The sequence below is a fragment of the Chelonoidis abingdonii genome, chromosome 13, assembly GCF_003597395.2.
Source record: "Chelonoidis abingdonii isolate Lonesome George chromosome 13, CheloAbing_2.0, whole genome shotgun sequence".
Taxonomy (NCBI): domain Eukaryota; kingdom Metazoa; phylum Chordata; order Testudines; family Testudinidae; genus Chelonoidis; species Chelonoidis abingdonii.
The window spans coordinates 32,454,312-32,469,544 of record NC_133781.1 but is presented as its reverse complement, the minus strand read 5'-3'; the positions used below and the strand labels follow the sequence as shown (position 1 = coordinate 32,469,544).

General features: G+C 51.5%; 3 protein-coding genes across 3 annotated transcripts; 1 reads left to right on the top strand and 2 right to left on the bottom strand.

Moving 5' to 3' along the window:
* Window positions 1-600: 600 nt before the first annotated feature.
* On the bottom strand, window positions 601-1,231 carry NPB (neuropeptide B). The gene is made up of 2 exons (XM_075072089.1): window positions 983-1,231; window positions 601-729 (listed from the first exon to the last, which is right to left on the bottom strand). Exons 1-2 carry the CDS (start codon window positions 1,229-1,231, stop codon window positions 601-603), a joined length of 378 nt encoding a protein of 125 aa, XP_074928190.1.
* A 2,714-nt stretch (window positions 1,232-3,945) lies between these two features.
* ANAPC11 (anaphase promoting complex subunit 11) lies at window positions 3,946-6,570 on the bottom strand. Its single transcript, XM_032764536.2, has 3 exons — window positions 6,476-6,570; window positions 5,337-5,482; window positions 3,946-5,256 (listed from the first exon to the last, which is right to left on the bottom strand). The coding sequence occupies exons 2-3, from the start codon at window positions 5,443-5,445 to the stop codon at window positions 5,111-5,113; spliced, it is 255 nt and encodes an 84-aa protein (XP_032620427.1). The 5' UTR covers window positions 5,446-5,482; window positions 6,476-6,570; the 3' UTR covers window positions 3,946-5,110.
* An 81-nt stretch (window positions 6,571-6,651) lies between these two features.
* On the top strand, window positions 6,652-15,047 carry ALYREF (Aly/REF export factor). Its single transcript, XM_075071933.1, has 7 exons — window positions 6,652-6,820; window positions 6,879-7,007; window positions 7,387-7,518; window positions 11,259-11,406; window positions 11,510-11,573; window positions 11,719-11,899; window positions 14,757-15,047. The coding sequence occupies exons 1-7, from the start codon at window positions 6,683-6,685 to the stop codon at window positions 14,769-14,771; spliced, it is 807 nt and encodes a 268-aa protein (XP_074928034.1). The 5' UTR covers window positions 6,652-6,682; the 3' UTR covers window positions 14,772-15,047.
* Window positions 15,048-15,233: the final 186 nt, after the last annotated feature.

The following is a 15,233-nucleotide window of genomic DNA, read 5'->3' as shown; positions in this document are numbered from 1 at the left end:
TGCTCTGAGTCTTCGGCGGCAGGTCCTTCACTCGCTCCAGGTCTTTGGTGGCACTGAAGGACCCACTGCCGAAGACCTGGTGTGAGCAAAAGACCTGCTGCCAAAGTGCCGCTGAAGACCCAAAGCGCCGCCAGGTAGGTAAAAATTGAAAAGGCGCCTCTAGCCAGGGAAAGGATTCTCACTGTGCGCGGGGCCTGATTTGGTGGAATAGGCCTAAAGCCGGCCCTGAATGGGAGCTGCTGAGGCCTGAGGCCTGCATCTCCCTGGCTGGCCAGAGTGATTGGTCCCAGGCTGAGGGGTGGTGTTTGGGGGGCTGGGGTGATGCTCAGCCTGTCCTGGCTGGTGGGGTGGCGGGCAAGTTCCTACCTGGGGCCCCTCCCTTCTAGCACAGCCCCTCAGGCATCCCCAATGGGGTGAGCAGGGGTGGAAGGCAGGTCCCTCCAGGGGGAAGCAGGTGTGCACAGAACCTTGGGGGCAGAGCGCTCCTGGGGCTGGCATCTCCCCCCCCTCCTCCACAGGCAGGAGACAGAGGAGATGGTTTAAAGGTGCCTTTATTGTCAGATGCAGATGATAGGGTGCTGCTCCCCCATGGCAGGGGGATTAGGTGCTGTTGCAGTCTGAGGGGTCCAGGGAGATGGTGACATCAGCCTTGCACTGGATGGTGCTAGGGGCTCCGGACAGCAGCTGGCAGTTGGGCAGCTCCAGGGCAAGGTCCTTCACACACAGAGCCTGGGAGCGGAGAAGCAAGTGGTTACAGCCTACAAAGAACCGTCAGGTCGCGGCCGCTACCCAACCGCCCCAGCACCTGCTGCATCTTCAGCGGTGAGAGGGACCCGTTTTCCCCGGGTCAGGGGCTGCTGCTGGCCCCGCGGGGTGAATCCTGCAGGTGCAGGCTGAGGGGGGCTGCTGGCCCGGCCCCAGAGGAGCGCGGGGGGCGCTGAGCTGCCGGAGGCGGCAGAGACGGCCCCGGCCCCCTACTCACCGTGCTTCTCGAAGCGCCTGGCCGGCGGCTCGGGGAGGCAGCGGCGGGCGCGGCGCTCGGAGCTGTCTGTCCAGTTTCTCGGCGCGGCGGACGCGTGGGGCGCGCGGCGGATCCCGGGACAGGAGTCCTCGAGGCTCTGCCCACCGAGTTAGGCGCTGGTCCGGCCGCCTGCTTGTACAGGCCTGGGCGGGCGGGCAGACAGCGCGGCAGGGCGAGGCAGAGCAGGGCGCGGGCGCTAGCTCGCTGCATGGTGCCGTCGGCTGCGACTGCGGCGCTCAATCCTCGGCCGCCCCTTATAGTGCCAGGCTGAGTGGGGGAGGTTGCCTGGTCTCCGCGGGGGCGGAGGCGGCGCCCGGGCGGGGCTCAGCGGGCCGGCGGCCAGTCGCGGGTGGGCGCGGCGGGCAGGGTCCCCGGGACCCGGCCGATGTGTGGGCGCCCGCCTGGGCCTGCACCCGGATCGCCCGGGACCCACTCCGCTCCCGTTGGTACAAGCGTGTGCGAGGCGCGAACGCGCTGGTTGAGAAAAGCTGCGAGCTGCCCGGGCTGGGGTCCTGCCCCAGGTGCGCCGGCGTGGTTGGCAAACGACAGTCCATGGGCCCACAGCGGCAGCTCAGAGCCCCAGACCAGACCCCTTTTCCTGAATGCCCCCGGCCCCTGAGCCAGAGTCGGGGTGTCCGGGCCCCCGGGCATGGAGGGCGGCTGGGTGGCGGTTCGGTAAAGCCAGCCTAGCACCCGCATCTCTGGAGGGCGCACCCGCTGGTCCCAGTCAGTCCTTGGTCGAGGATACCTGTAGCAGGCGTGGCTGCAGAGGGTCCGCTGGTCCCGGAGGCTCTGGTGCACTCCCGCTGGCTGCAGAGGGCCCTGGCCCGCGAGCAACTCCCGAGAGCGTGGCTGCAGAGGGCCGCTGGTCCCGCTCGGGTGGGAACTCCCCAGGCGGTGGCTGCAACGGCCCGCTGGGTCCCGGCTACCGGTGGACTCCCGCAGGTGGCTTGGCAACGCCGCTGGTCCGCGGCTCCGGTGGAAACTCCCGCAGGCGGGCTGCAGAGGTCCGCTGGTCCGAAGAGCCTGGTGGAACTCCCGAGAACAGATGGCGCTGGCCCTGCGGCTCTCGTGGAACACCCGCAGGCGTGGCTGCAACACCCGCTGGTCCCAGCCGCTCTGGTGGAACTCCCCCGCAGGCGTGGCTGCAGAACCGGCCCGCTGGTCCCGCGGCTCTGGTGGAACTCCCGCAGGCGTGGCTGCAGAGGGTCCGCTGGTCCCGCGGCTCTGATGGAACTCCCGCAGGCGTGGCTGGAAACGGTCCGCTGGTCTCACGGCTCTGGTGGAACTCCGGCAGGCGTGGCTGCAGAGGGTCCGCTGGTCCCGCTGATCCCGCGGCTCTGGTGGAACTCTCGCAGGTGTGGCTGCAAATGGCCCGCTGGTCCCGTGGCTCTGGTGGAACTCCCGCAGGCGTGGCTGCAGAGGGTCCGCTGGTCCCGCGGCTCTGGTGGAACTCCCGCAGGCGTGGCTGCAGAGGGTCCACTGGTCCCGCGGCTCTGGTGGAACTCCCGCAGGCGTGGCTGCAGTGGGTCCGCTGGTTACGCGGCTCCAGCCTCCACCGAAGCCGCGGGACCAGCGGACCCTCCGCAGGGATGCCGCCCTCCCAGCAACTGGCAGAGCGCCCCCTCCGGTGTGCCGCCCCAGGCACACGCCAAGTCAGGGGTGGGCCCCTGCACTGGGGCTGCTTGTGGCAATGGTGCAAGCGGTTTCTGGAGCATAGTGAGCCCCCCCGGGCTCTGTGCCCCCTAGTGCCCCCTTTGCACTAAGTGAAGGGCAGGCAAGGCGAACAGACCGCGGGCTTTCCCTGTTAGGCACCGTTGGCTGGTTTCTGGTGCCCTCTGGCGGATCAGAGAGAGCCTGTGTGTGTGCGCATGGAGCTGGCCACCTGAGCTAGGGCACAGCATTAAACTAGGGCAGGGGTGGGGAAATTGCATGTAGGGCTGGGGAAGGTGTGGGAGGGGTGCAGTGTGCCCAAAGGGGCTCAGGACAAGGGGTTGGGGCACAGGAGGGGTGAATGGGGGGCTCAGGGCAGGAGTGCAGGAGGGGGTGCAGAGTGAAGCAGGGGGCTCAGGGCAGGGTGTTGGAGTGCATGAGGGTGCAGGGTGTGGCAGGGGGTGCAGGAGGGGGGTGGGGTGCAGGCTCCAGCCTGGTACTGTTTACCTGGAGCGGCTCTGGGGTAGCAGTGGCACACAATGGGGCTAAGACAGGCTCCCTGCCTGCCCTAAGCCCATACCACTCCTGGAAGCAATCGGCACCACGTCCCTGCGGCCCCTGCCCTTGCCTGCAGGTACCTCCCCCGAAGCTCCCATTGGCCGTGGTTCCCCATTCCTGGGGACATGGTGCCAGCTGCTTCTTGGAACGGTGTGGGGCTTGCGGTGCCATGGGGGTGGCATTCCTGTGGGGTGCAGTTTGCCCACCCTTGAACTAGGGACTTGGGACTGAACAGGTGAGGAGATTTACAAGCTGCACTCTGGCTGACTCAGGTACCAGGCCGAAATGAGAAGCCACCCCATAAACTCTTGGTCCCACTAACTGATTCCCATTCGTTCTCTCCTCCAGAACCCCACAAAAGTATCTTTGTTACATCTTGTGTCGTTGGTTCAACCATCCTTAAGGGGACACACTGTAGCCTTTGCCCCCACCCACTGCCAATTTAATAAAGGATCTTCTCATGTCACATTTCCAGAAGTTCTTGTTCTAGGCTGATAAGCATCTATCACATGCCAGGTTCCACATGAAGAGGCTCCCACTATACATTCCACCTGGAGGTGGCCTACATGGCAGAGAAGACTGACAAACCAGGGGAAAGTCTTTGTTGATGGCATGGCAACAACTTTTCTCTGCTGTTTGTGGTGTGCTTCTGGGTATCTGACCAGCTCTGAAGACTCCCCCCGTAGCTCAAAAGCAAAAAGCATGAAGAGAAATTAATCACAGCCATGAATTTATTGAAACCAGTCTAGGGATTGGCACATTACAGCTGGGAATTGACTTATACTGTTGGCAAGGGGTCTACTCCCACAGCAACTTGGGTTAAAAGAATTTACTATTCTGCTACTGAACTGCACACCTGACCTGTGGCCATATCTCTGGTTGTGGTGGGAGCCAGGCCCCTTATCCTACTGGCCACACAATAGCCTTCATTTCTCTACTGCTGTATTTGAAGGTATCAGTTCAGGGCCCAGCCTGCCTGTGGTGCATGGGGAAATGGTTGCCAAAGGCATTAGGAGCAGTGAGCCTGGATGGAGAGCTGCATATGGCCCTAAGAATCCCATTTCAACTAAAGAAAGCTTTGAGATGTCGTGACTCTCTATCACCAGTAACGTACAGAATACCCACATCACTGGACAGTGGTGATTTCTCAGGGAATAGAGGGAGGCAGGGTCAGGACAAGCCTGAGAGGTCTCTTCAGAGAAGAAGGATGGGAAGGTTCCCATGATGCAAGAGCTGGGAGAGATTTTGTTTAAACAGGAAGGTCCCTTTTAGTTAAGGAAGAGCTGCCAAAAGAAGCCAGCTTTTCAAAAGTTCTGAGCTTCAGCCTTTGGGTTGAGTTGCAAAGGGTAAGCACCTCTTTAAAAAATCAGGTCTAGGGTGTTTTAAAGAAGGCACCCAACCCAAAGACCCATGTCTGCATGGCAAAAGGAGCCATTATCATAAAACAGACAACATGAGATGTACCCAGGCCAACCCCTGGCTTTTTACTGGGGCCCACACATGCTGTGTAGAACTTAAGGGCACAGAGAAAGTTGAAATACTGACTGTGCCCAGTATGAATCAATTAATAATGCTGAAAACTTTGACAGCATGTGGAACAGAATCATGGCGGGAAACATTAACGTGTCATACAGATGGTTAACATCCACCACTAGTTATGTCTTCATCTGCCCCAGGCTTCCTTTTTGCCTATGATGAGTCAATTATTTGGGGGCAAGAATGATCTGCTAAAGTTCTCTATAAGGGCCAGGTATGTATATGATGCTGTATAAATAATTCGCTGTTCCAGGGTGTGGACAGAGGGGCTGAATCCCAACAAAACACTTTAACAACAGTCCATTAAATCCAAGTAGATCTGCTGGCTGCGGGGGGGCTCTGTCACTCCTTGAATTTCCACTCTTGCCGGCACATAGGACAGTGCTGCTGGACTTGCTGTGAATTCAGCCACTTGAGAATGCAGTGCATGTGGAAGCAGTGGGAGCACTGGCCCCATACCAGGGGGCAGTCATCTCCAGGCACCTTACCTACAAAGGAACAAAATTTGTGAGAGAAGGGAGCACCTAGGCTGAAATACTGCAGGGGGCAAGGGGCCGGGGTTACTCACAGTCTGGGCAGCAGCCATTAAAGGCCATCCGGCAGATGCCACAGTTCTCATCATTGGCCACCCAGAGCCAAGAGGCTACACCATTCCAGCTCTTTACCTTCACCTTCATCCTGGCTGGGCCGTGTGCATCAGAGTCAAGTCAGCACCTGGCAGGAGAAGCAGTTGCTCAGATTGAGTTTAATTTCTAACCCATTGGTTTCCCAGCTGAAACAGTTCATCTCCCCTTTGGGAATGCAGCCTTCTTTGGCTGCCAGCATTGCTTCCTCCCCATGGCAGTTCAAAGTGGGATGTGGATGGGCTGTTCCCTTCCCCACAGCTCAGTGGTTACTCGTGAACCTCTGTCTTCGTGAGCCTCTCATCCCAGATCCTCTATCCTGGTTCACAAACACCCATTTAGTGACCTTGCCCCATAACTGGGCATATCAAGGTCAGCACCCTCCACTTTACAGATGAGGAAACTGAGTAACAGTGAGAGGAAGGGATTTGGTCAAGGTCACCCAATTGGTCTGACTGCCAGTTTCATGGCAGGAGAAGTAGGTGCCTAAGAGGCCTGACCCCCCTGCCCTTATACTCCAGGCTTCCTCACTGCACTGCTGGGAGGACGTGGGCTCCTTCGTGTTTCTATGGGACAGAATGAAAATTGATCTCAGCAGCTCCTATTAGCATGTCACGTGATTGCTTCTTGCCAGGGAAAGGTGCTGACACGTGCCTAACAGGGGGTCTGCAGCCCCCAGAGCTCAGCACGACCTGGAATCACTGCAAGCCCAGGTGAGTCTGACACCCAGCCCCAGGAGCGCCCTTCCCCTCGAGATGTCTCTGGCTTCGCCGCCCGGGACCCCTCCCCTTCGGGATCTCTCTGGCCCCGCCCCCTGGGGATCCCCCCCTCGGGATTTCTCTTGCTCCGCCCCCGGGGAACCCCTCCCCTTCGGGATTCTCCGGCCCCGCCCCCCCGGGGACCCCTCCTCTTCGGGATCTCTCTGGCCCCGCCCCCGGGGACCCCGCCCCTCGCAGGATCTCTCTGGCCCCGCCCCCGGGGGCCCCCTCCCCCTCGGGATCTCTCCTGCTCCACCTCCGGGGGCCCCTTGCCCCAGGATCCCGGCAGCCCCACCCCCGAGACGACACAACGGACTCCAGCTCACACGCTCGGGCCGGCGGGAAGCTCAATGGTCGCGTGCCGGAAGTCCCGCCCCCGGCAACACGCGCGCACCCTCCCCCCCCCCGTCAGGGCCCTATAAAGTAGGGCGTACGGCACCTGCGCCCTCATTTGAAGCCCTGGCCCGCCCCTTCCGGTTCCGGTGTCGGCGCAGCGCGGCCGGAAGTGCAGGCCCCGGAGCGGAGCCGCCATCATGGCCGACAAGATGGACATGTCCCTGGACGATATCATCAAGCTGAACCGCAGCCAGCGGGGGGCCGGTCGCGCCGGGGGCGGCCGCGGAGGCCGGGGCCGCGTGGGCGGCCAGCGGGAGGCCGAGGACCGCGGAGGCGCCGAGCGAGCCGCGAGATAGATACGGGGACCCGGCACGTGAGCCAGTGTATGAAGAGCTAGGCGCGCAGAGAAAGGCGGCGGACGCACCTGCGGAACAGGCCCCGGTCATGCCTAGCCCGAGGCGGCCGGCAGGAACTCGAAAACGCGCCCTACAGCCGGGTCACCGGCCCGCGCCCTACAGCCGGGTACGGAGCGAGGCGGTGGGGGGGGCGGCCGGCCGAGGCCCCGTAGCCGGGGGCGGGGCGCCGAGCTTGGGCCGCAGGAGCTGCAGACTGAATTGTGGGAGCAGCAGGCGCGAGGGGGCTGGGGCTTGGGCTTGATCCTGGGGATAGAGGCGGGCAGCTGGCTCGGAGCCGGCCGCGGCAGGAAGGAGGTGGGCCCGGCCGAAGGCCCTTTGTTCCCTGCCAACAGCAGGTAGTCGTCTCGTGGCTGAGCAATGAGATGGGGCGAGCGGGCTGAGAGTCCTTCCCGCAGCGGAGCCAGAGGAGAGCCGAGGACCCCTGTGGGTGGCGGGGCAGGGGGCTTGGACAGAGGTGGTTAATGAGACTATTTGTTCTGTTTCAGCCAAAGCAGCTCCCCGAAAAGTGGCAGCATGACCTGTTCGACAGCGGCTTTGGGGCTGGGGCTGGCGTAGAAACTGGGGGGAAGCTCCTGGTTTCAAATCTGGACTTTGGTGTGTCAGATGCAGATATCCAGGTAAGAAAGCTGCCCCTCACCCCCACAAAGAAAACACTTGGCATTTTGGATTAATGTTGCATTTTCTGAGGTCTGTGGGCCCTTCCTCATGGAATGACATAGTGATCTCTAAGGCAGTTAACTTTGGACTATTGTTATGGTTGCAGTCACCACTTCTGACTGGCTGTTTTAGTACTGTCTGATGTGACTGGAGTGCAAAAAAACTGTATTTTGTTCCTCTCTAGTTTGTTTAATGTATACTAAATGACTGAGTAAAGATGCCTGTGTGGGAAGGCTATGATGTTTGGGTCTGAAAACTTAATGTAACTTGCCCAAAATCTGAGACATGCAGATACCAGTAAATGCATTAGTAGAATGCTTTACAAGGTTGCATTTTTATTCTATCCTAACTGTGATAGAGAGAGATCTTTCTCTCTCCCCACTCCCACTCCTGCTTTTCTCCTAGTTCTGAACTCATATGCTGCTAGACAAAATGTACTGTCTTGTTGGGGGGATCCTGAATCAACTGAGGTGGGAACATGCTTCTGGGGGAAGGGATATAGCAAAAAGCGTATGACTTAAGCACTGTTTTACTATAGCATCTGTAACTCCCATGATATTGTAAAGGAGCCAAGATCTCTCAGCTGAAATGTGGCAGCCCCTGTGTTTGTCATTTGCTCTACCCATCTTCCTCAAGGCAAAAAGACTCTTAAGGCTAGTCTTCACTGACCATTGAAAAATACATCCTCGGTATTTTGAGGTAGTCCAATACGACTAAAATGCAGGCTCACAGGTTTGAAGGCTAGCTTCCCCCTAGTTATCTAGGCCCAGATTCTCGAATGTACTTAGGCCACTAAATTTCATTGACTTCAGTGGAAATTAGGAGCAGAAATAGCTGTGAGGATCTGGGCCCTAGTTGTTAAAGTGACATCAGATATGCTAACCCAGATTTTAGGAGCATTAAAAGATTTTTTTCAAACATGATAAACAAGTTAGAAGACTTGAGGTTGGCAGGCCCTGATGAATTATATCCTCAAATACGTGAGGAACTGGCTGAAGAGGTCTCTGAGCCATTAGTGATTATCTCTGAGAACTCGGAGGATGGGAGACATCCCAGAGGACTGGAAAAAGGCAAATACAGTACCTAGCTATAAAAAGGGGCATAAGGACAATCCAGGGAATTATAGACCAGTCAGCTTAATTTGGGAACCCAGAAAGACAATGGAGTAACAGGCAACATGAGTTTGTCAACAAATCATGTCAAACCAACTTAATTTCCTTTGACAGAATAACAAGCCTTGTGGATAGGGCTGAAGTAGTAGGTGTGATATATCTCAACTTGTTAGTAAGACTTTTGATACCGTCTCACGTGACCTTGTCATAAGCAAACAAGGGAAACATAACTTAGATGAACCTACTATAAGGTGGGTGCACAATTGTATGGTAAACCATACTCAGAGTAGTTAGCAATGGTTCACAGTCAAGTTGGAAGAGCATTGAGTGGAGTCCTGCAAGGATCCATCATAGATCTGGTTTTAGTCAGTATCTTCGTAAATGAATTGGATAATGGCATAGAGCGTACTCTTATAAAGTTTGCGGATGATACCAGGCTGGGAGGGGTTGCAAGTGGTTTGGAGGACAGGATTAGAATACAAAATGATCTTGACAAACTGGAGAAATGCTCTGAAATAAATAAGATGAAATTCAACAAGGACAAATGCAAAATACTCCACTTAGGAATGAATAATCAGTTGCACACATACAAAATGGGAAATGGCTGCCTAGGAAGGAGTACTACAGAAAAAGATCTGGGGGTTATAATGGATCACAAACTAAATATAAGTCAACAGTGTAATACTTTTGCAAAAACAAACAAACAATCCATCACTTGAGTATGTGGTAGGAGTGTTGTAACCAAGACATGAGCCAGTTCTTCCACGCAACACTGATAAGACCTCAACTGGAGTAGTGTGTCCACTTCTGGGCACCACACTTTGGACTTTCTCCAGTTTGTTCACATCTTTCCCAGAGAAGAACAAAAATAATTAAAGGTCTAGAAAACATGACCTAGAAGGAAAGATTGAAAAAACGATTTGTTTAATTTGGATAAGAGAAGACACAGGAGCAGGGCATGATAAGTGTTCAAGTATGTAAAAAGGTCGTTTTAAAGAGGAGGATGATAAATTGTTCTGCTTATCGCCAGAGGACAGGACAACAAGTAATGGGTTTAAATTGCAGCAAAGAAGATTTAGGTTAGACATTGAGAAAAAATTCATATCTGTAAGGGAAATTAAGCATTGGAACAAGCAACAGAGCAAGCAGTTTTCGAGTGATCCAACCCGTGTCGCTCACTCCTAGCTTCTGGCAGTCAGAGGCTAGGGACACCCAGAGTATGGGCTTGCATCCCTGAGGATCTTGGCTAATAGCCATTGATGGACCTCTGCTCCATGAACTTACCAGGGTTGTGTGTGATGTGTTTTTTTGTTGTTGTTTTTAAGCCTATTATAGTTTTGGCCTTCACAGCATCCCCAAAATGAATTCCACAGGTTGACTGCGCTTTGCGTGAATAAGAACTTTGTTTTGTTTGTTTTTAAACCTGTTGTCTATTAATTTCAGTGGGTGACCTCTGGTTCTTATGTTATGTGAAGGAGTAAATAACACTTCCTTATTTACTTTCTCCACACCAGTCATGATTTTATAGACCTCAATCATATCCCTCCTCAGTCTTTTCATACAGAAGCTGTTCCATACCGCTAATCATTTTTGTTGCCCTTCTCTATACCTTTTCAAATTCCAATATATCTGTTTTGAGATGGGGTGACCAGATCTGCTTGCAGTATTCAAGGAGTGGGTATACCATGACTTTATATAGAGGCATTATGATATTATCTATCCCTTTCCTAAAGGTTCCTAACATTCTCATAGCTTTTTTTGACTGCACATTCAGTGGATGTTTTCGGAGAATTGTCCACAATGAATCCAAGATCTTTCTTGAGTGGTAAGAGCTAATTTAGACTCCATCATTTTCAATGTGTAGTTGGGATTGTTTTCCAATGCTCTTTACTTTGCATTTATCAACATTGAATTTCATCTGTCATTTTGTTGCCCAGTCACCCAGTTTTATGAGATCTCTTGGTAACTCTTCGCAGTCAGCTTTGGACTTAATTATCTTGAGTAATTTTGTATTGTCTTCAGATTTTGCCATCTCACTGTTTACCCCTTTTTCCAAATCATTTCTGGATGCGTTGAACAGCACTGGTCCCAGTACAGATCCCTGGGTGACACTGGTATTTCTCTCTCTCTCCATTCTGAAAACTGACCATTTATTTCTACCATTGGTTTCTATCTTTTAACCAGTTACTGATCCATGAGAGGACTTTCCCTCTTATCCCATGATGCTTACTTTGCTTAAGAGCCTTTGCTGAAGGACCTTGTCAAAGACTTTCTGAAAGTCTTAAGTACACGGTGTCCACTGGATCACCCGTGTCCACATATATGTTGACCCCCTCAAAGAATTTACCTTCAGTCCAGGGCCATTAAGTTTTCTTCTGGAGTGACTTCATGTATGACTTTGAGTTCCCTCTTTCATAGATGGTTTTTCCTGGGCTGCTTATGTTTACAGTTGACAGCTGTAAACCTCTGAGAGATGCAGCTTGTTTTAGAGAAGCTGCCAACCCTTCTTTCCTGCCTGGTGATGCTGTAAGATAGATGTTCTGGTGGCAGTTTGGTTAGTGTTAACAGTTCCCCTCTCTGTTGCACAGGAGCTTTTTGCAGAGTTTGGGACTTTGAAGAAGGCAGCGGTGCATTATGATCGGTCTGGACGCAGTTTAGGGACAGCAGATGTGCATTTTGAAAGAAAGGCAGATGCTCTGAAAGCTATGAAGCAGTACAATGGAGTCCCCCTGGATGGTGAGTCTGTTTGGCTGTTTTCACAGGATGTTTCACTTGCTGGTGGAGGACTCCAGATACAAGTGGCATGTGTATACAGATTAATTATTTCTCTCTCTTCTAGGGCGCCCTATGAACATTCAGCTGGTTACATCACAGATAGACGCACAGCGGAGACCAGCACAGAGGTGAGCAGCTTTTGTTTGATATGGGCTTGTGAAATTGGCCTGTTGCACCTGATTAGCCTGGGCACTGAATTTGCATTTCTTTGTGACTGTTGGGGTTGAGTAGACTGTACTGTGCTTGTAATACAGCTCTTTCTCGGCTTCACAGTGTAAACAGAGGAGGCATGACCAGAAACCGTGGTGGTTCAGGAGGATTTGGTGGTGGAGGTGGCAACAGGCGAGGTAACCGTGGTGGGAACCGAGGGAGAGGCAGAGGGGCTGGAAGAAGTTCCAAACAGCAGCTCTCTGCAGAAGAACTAGATGCACAGTTGGATGCTTATAATGCCAGGGTAAGTGTGGGTGCTCAATCAGTCCTCATCTGGAAATGGAAGGGTTAGCTCTCAATGGCTGCAGAAAAGAGTGGAGTATTTATCATAACACAGAACCAAAAAAGCCTCCTTGAGGCTAAGCAGTTCTTGTAGTTAACTTCATTCCCCCAAATGCTCCACCAGCTGCTCTAACTTATGATTGAGAAACAGCCATCTCTGGGGTGGGGACATTCTGCAACATCCAGGACCAGTTTTTCAAACAGGCTAGGTATCCACTTGTGCTAGACTCTCACATGTAATTGCACACTGCATTTTGCACATCCTGGGAACACATGAATGAACACACAACTGCAAATCTAACTTACTTTAAATATGTATTCAACATCTTATGGGTGAGTGAAGGGCTGGGAAAACTAACAAGCTTGAGTTGGTGTTGCTCTTGTGATGAGGGGTGATGGGGAATTGTTGTATTTATAGGTGGTACCTCCATTGCCCTGTACACCAGTAATAAAGAATCAGTAATAGAAACAGAGAGGCAAACCAACCAGACTAGACTGTTGAGACTGCTATGGAAAGTGGGAGCAGGATGTGGCTGTCAAGGGAGGAAGCAGGACCCATGTATAAGCCCTCTGATGTAATTAATAAATCCAAAGGCTGTCTAGCTTAAATTTGCTAAAGAGCAAGTAATGAAGTGTGTTGGGGGGATACCCATTGGCTGAGCCATATGAAATACCTCCTGGCCTAAGGTAGTTGGATGACAAACTTACTGTACCATTGACCATTTAAAAATCCAGTCATGGATAACTGGGGTGTGCCTGAAGATTGAAGGGAGCAGGTTTGGCCGTTTAGCAGAGTCAAAGTATTCCTGTCAGCTACTGTCCAGTAAGATGCACTCATCACTGGTAAAATAATGGAAGAAATGTGATTAGAAAATCACTCAGTATCTAGAAGATGAAGCAGTAATAAGCAGTGTTGCAGGCTTATAAAGGGCAAATCTCGATAGGCAAACCTGATTGCTTTCTCTCATAGAACTGCAAAAATAGCATTGGGGGAAATGCAGTAGGCATGGTCTCATGGGATTTTAATAAAGAATTGAAAAACCTCATAAATCTCAGTTGGAAAACTTGGCTTGGAAACTGGCTCAAACCAAAAACACAGGATCACAAACAGAGTAGGTAGTTGAGAGGGCATTTCTGGTGATTGATCCAGGTTGGGACCAGTGTTGCTGAAACTCTCCCAGTGATACTGAAATAAGACAATGAGGGAAAATGATACAAAGGGATCTAGAGATTAGAATCATGGCTGCAAGAGACTGACTGGTGGATGGGCAGGAGTCTGGCAACATGACCAATACAATTTTGGGCTTGCCTTTGCAACACTATCAGGTGAAAAGGCCAAGTTTATGCTCCAAAGCAGTAGTTTTCAGCCTATATACCACTGTGGGCCACACACATTCATGAGATATATATATATATATATATACACACACTATTGGTATGGCCCTGAGGATGTCCCATGGGCCACACTTGTGTGCTGATTGGGCCACAAGCAGCCCACATGTTGAGAACCACTGCTCCAAAGCTGTCAGTCAGGTATGATGTGTGATCCCTGACAGTTATACCAGCAGCACTTTTGCCGACATAGCTTATTTTGCTCAGGGGCAAGAATCAGCTAAATCATCAAAAGTGCCATTTTGCCAATGTAAGCTGCAGCCTAGTAGGTGCGTATTGCCAGTACAGAACAGACCTGGCCAAAGTGGGGAGGTGATAGGCGGGATCCAGTATGTCCCATAAAATATCCTGAATGGAATGAATTTGTTTCAGCATTGTGCTTTAGAATCTGAGTTATTTTACAGAAATAATTATTTCTCGTCCTGGTTGCAAAGAGAATATTAAATTATGAACTGAATGCTCATTGATGCAGTGATCTCTACTTGAGTCTGCAGATGGTCTGAAAAAATAACATTTGAGATGCATGAGCTGTCCTAGTCATCTCATCAAACTATCTGTGAACCCAAACCACTGTTTAAATGTCAACTTTGTACTGCTGATCAGTGCAGCAAAAACTTGTGCCTATCATATACTGATCTCTCAGTTCCTCCTAGGCATCCTCAGAATGTTAAGAGTTCCACTTAAACCTTATCCAGCTGCCAAAACAAGATTCTCCTTGCAATTTCTGTAGGCTATTATGTGAGGTCACTACAAAAATCTGCAGCACGTTGAAAACTGGTAACATTAACATGAATTTAATATCAACATACAGGACAGGACCTACCATATTGACTATTCGTTTTTCATAATTTAAGAAGATCCTACATTTGAGAGTATACCCCACAGCTCACCAATTAAACTATAAGGAATAGGATGAAAGTAGAGGTGATTGGGGAGAAGGAGAGCCTTAAGCAGAATAACAAGAAAAAAAAATTGACAGTGAGACATACTAAGCTGTAGAATCCACTCCCTGGGTGAAGTAGTGGCATTTAAATGAGGTCTTTTAGAATTAGACTGGACAAACCACTAGAAAATATACAGTGGAGAGCAACTCTGTATGTGCAGGAAAACAAAGCTCTGTAATAGAAATGGACACAGATTTAATGTAAGTAATTTTAAAATGTACCATGTTAAACTGGTACAAATCTCTAATGCATTTAAACCAGTTTGACTTTTTCTTATCTAGTAGCTTGCTATGTTCCACTGTTAACAAGAGAGTATTAAATTGATCTAGTTAAAATGGTGCACTTTTCTAGTGTAGAAATGCCTAACTCCATCTGATAGACCTATATTTTAACAGTAAAGTTTCCTTGAGACCCATTGGAAAGCTTTTTCTTTCTGTTCTGTCTTGCAGCACTGTGAATAACAGAGATTCTCTCTTCTTCTAGATGGACACCAGTTAAAACAGTGAGCACATCCCCTGCATGGAAAGGACTCCAGACATCTCATTCCATGCTCTCCGGAGGGAGGGGTGTATGACTGTGGCCACTAATATCAAGGATGGAATTTGTTTTACTTTTATGTTTTGAAATAGGTTTTAAACTCATGTAAAGGTTTTTTTTAATTCTGAAACAGATCTGTTTTGTACCGAGTTATTTTTGGGATAAATTTTACTGGTTGCCTGTTGGGCTGAGGTGGTTTTTTCACCTTTGCTGTAATAAAATAGAACTGTGTCTAGAGCTGTAAACGTCTGCTTCGTGTTGCAGCTGGAGTCAAGGGATAGAGCCTGGCCTGGGGCTGCAGGAATGTGAATGTGGTGGGTAAGGGTCAGGGGAATTGGTATGCAGGCCCATTTCTAAATGTTGGTGTCAAGTCACTCTCCTCTGAGGAAGCGGGGGTTGCTGTTCTGCCTCAGATCTTCACTG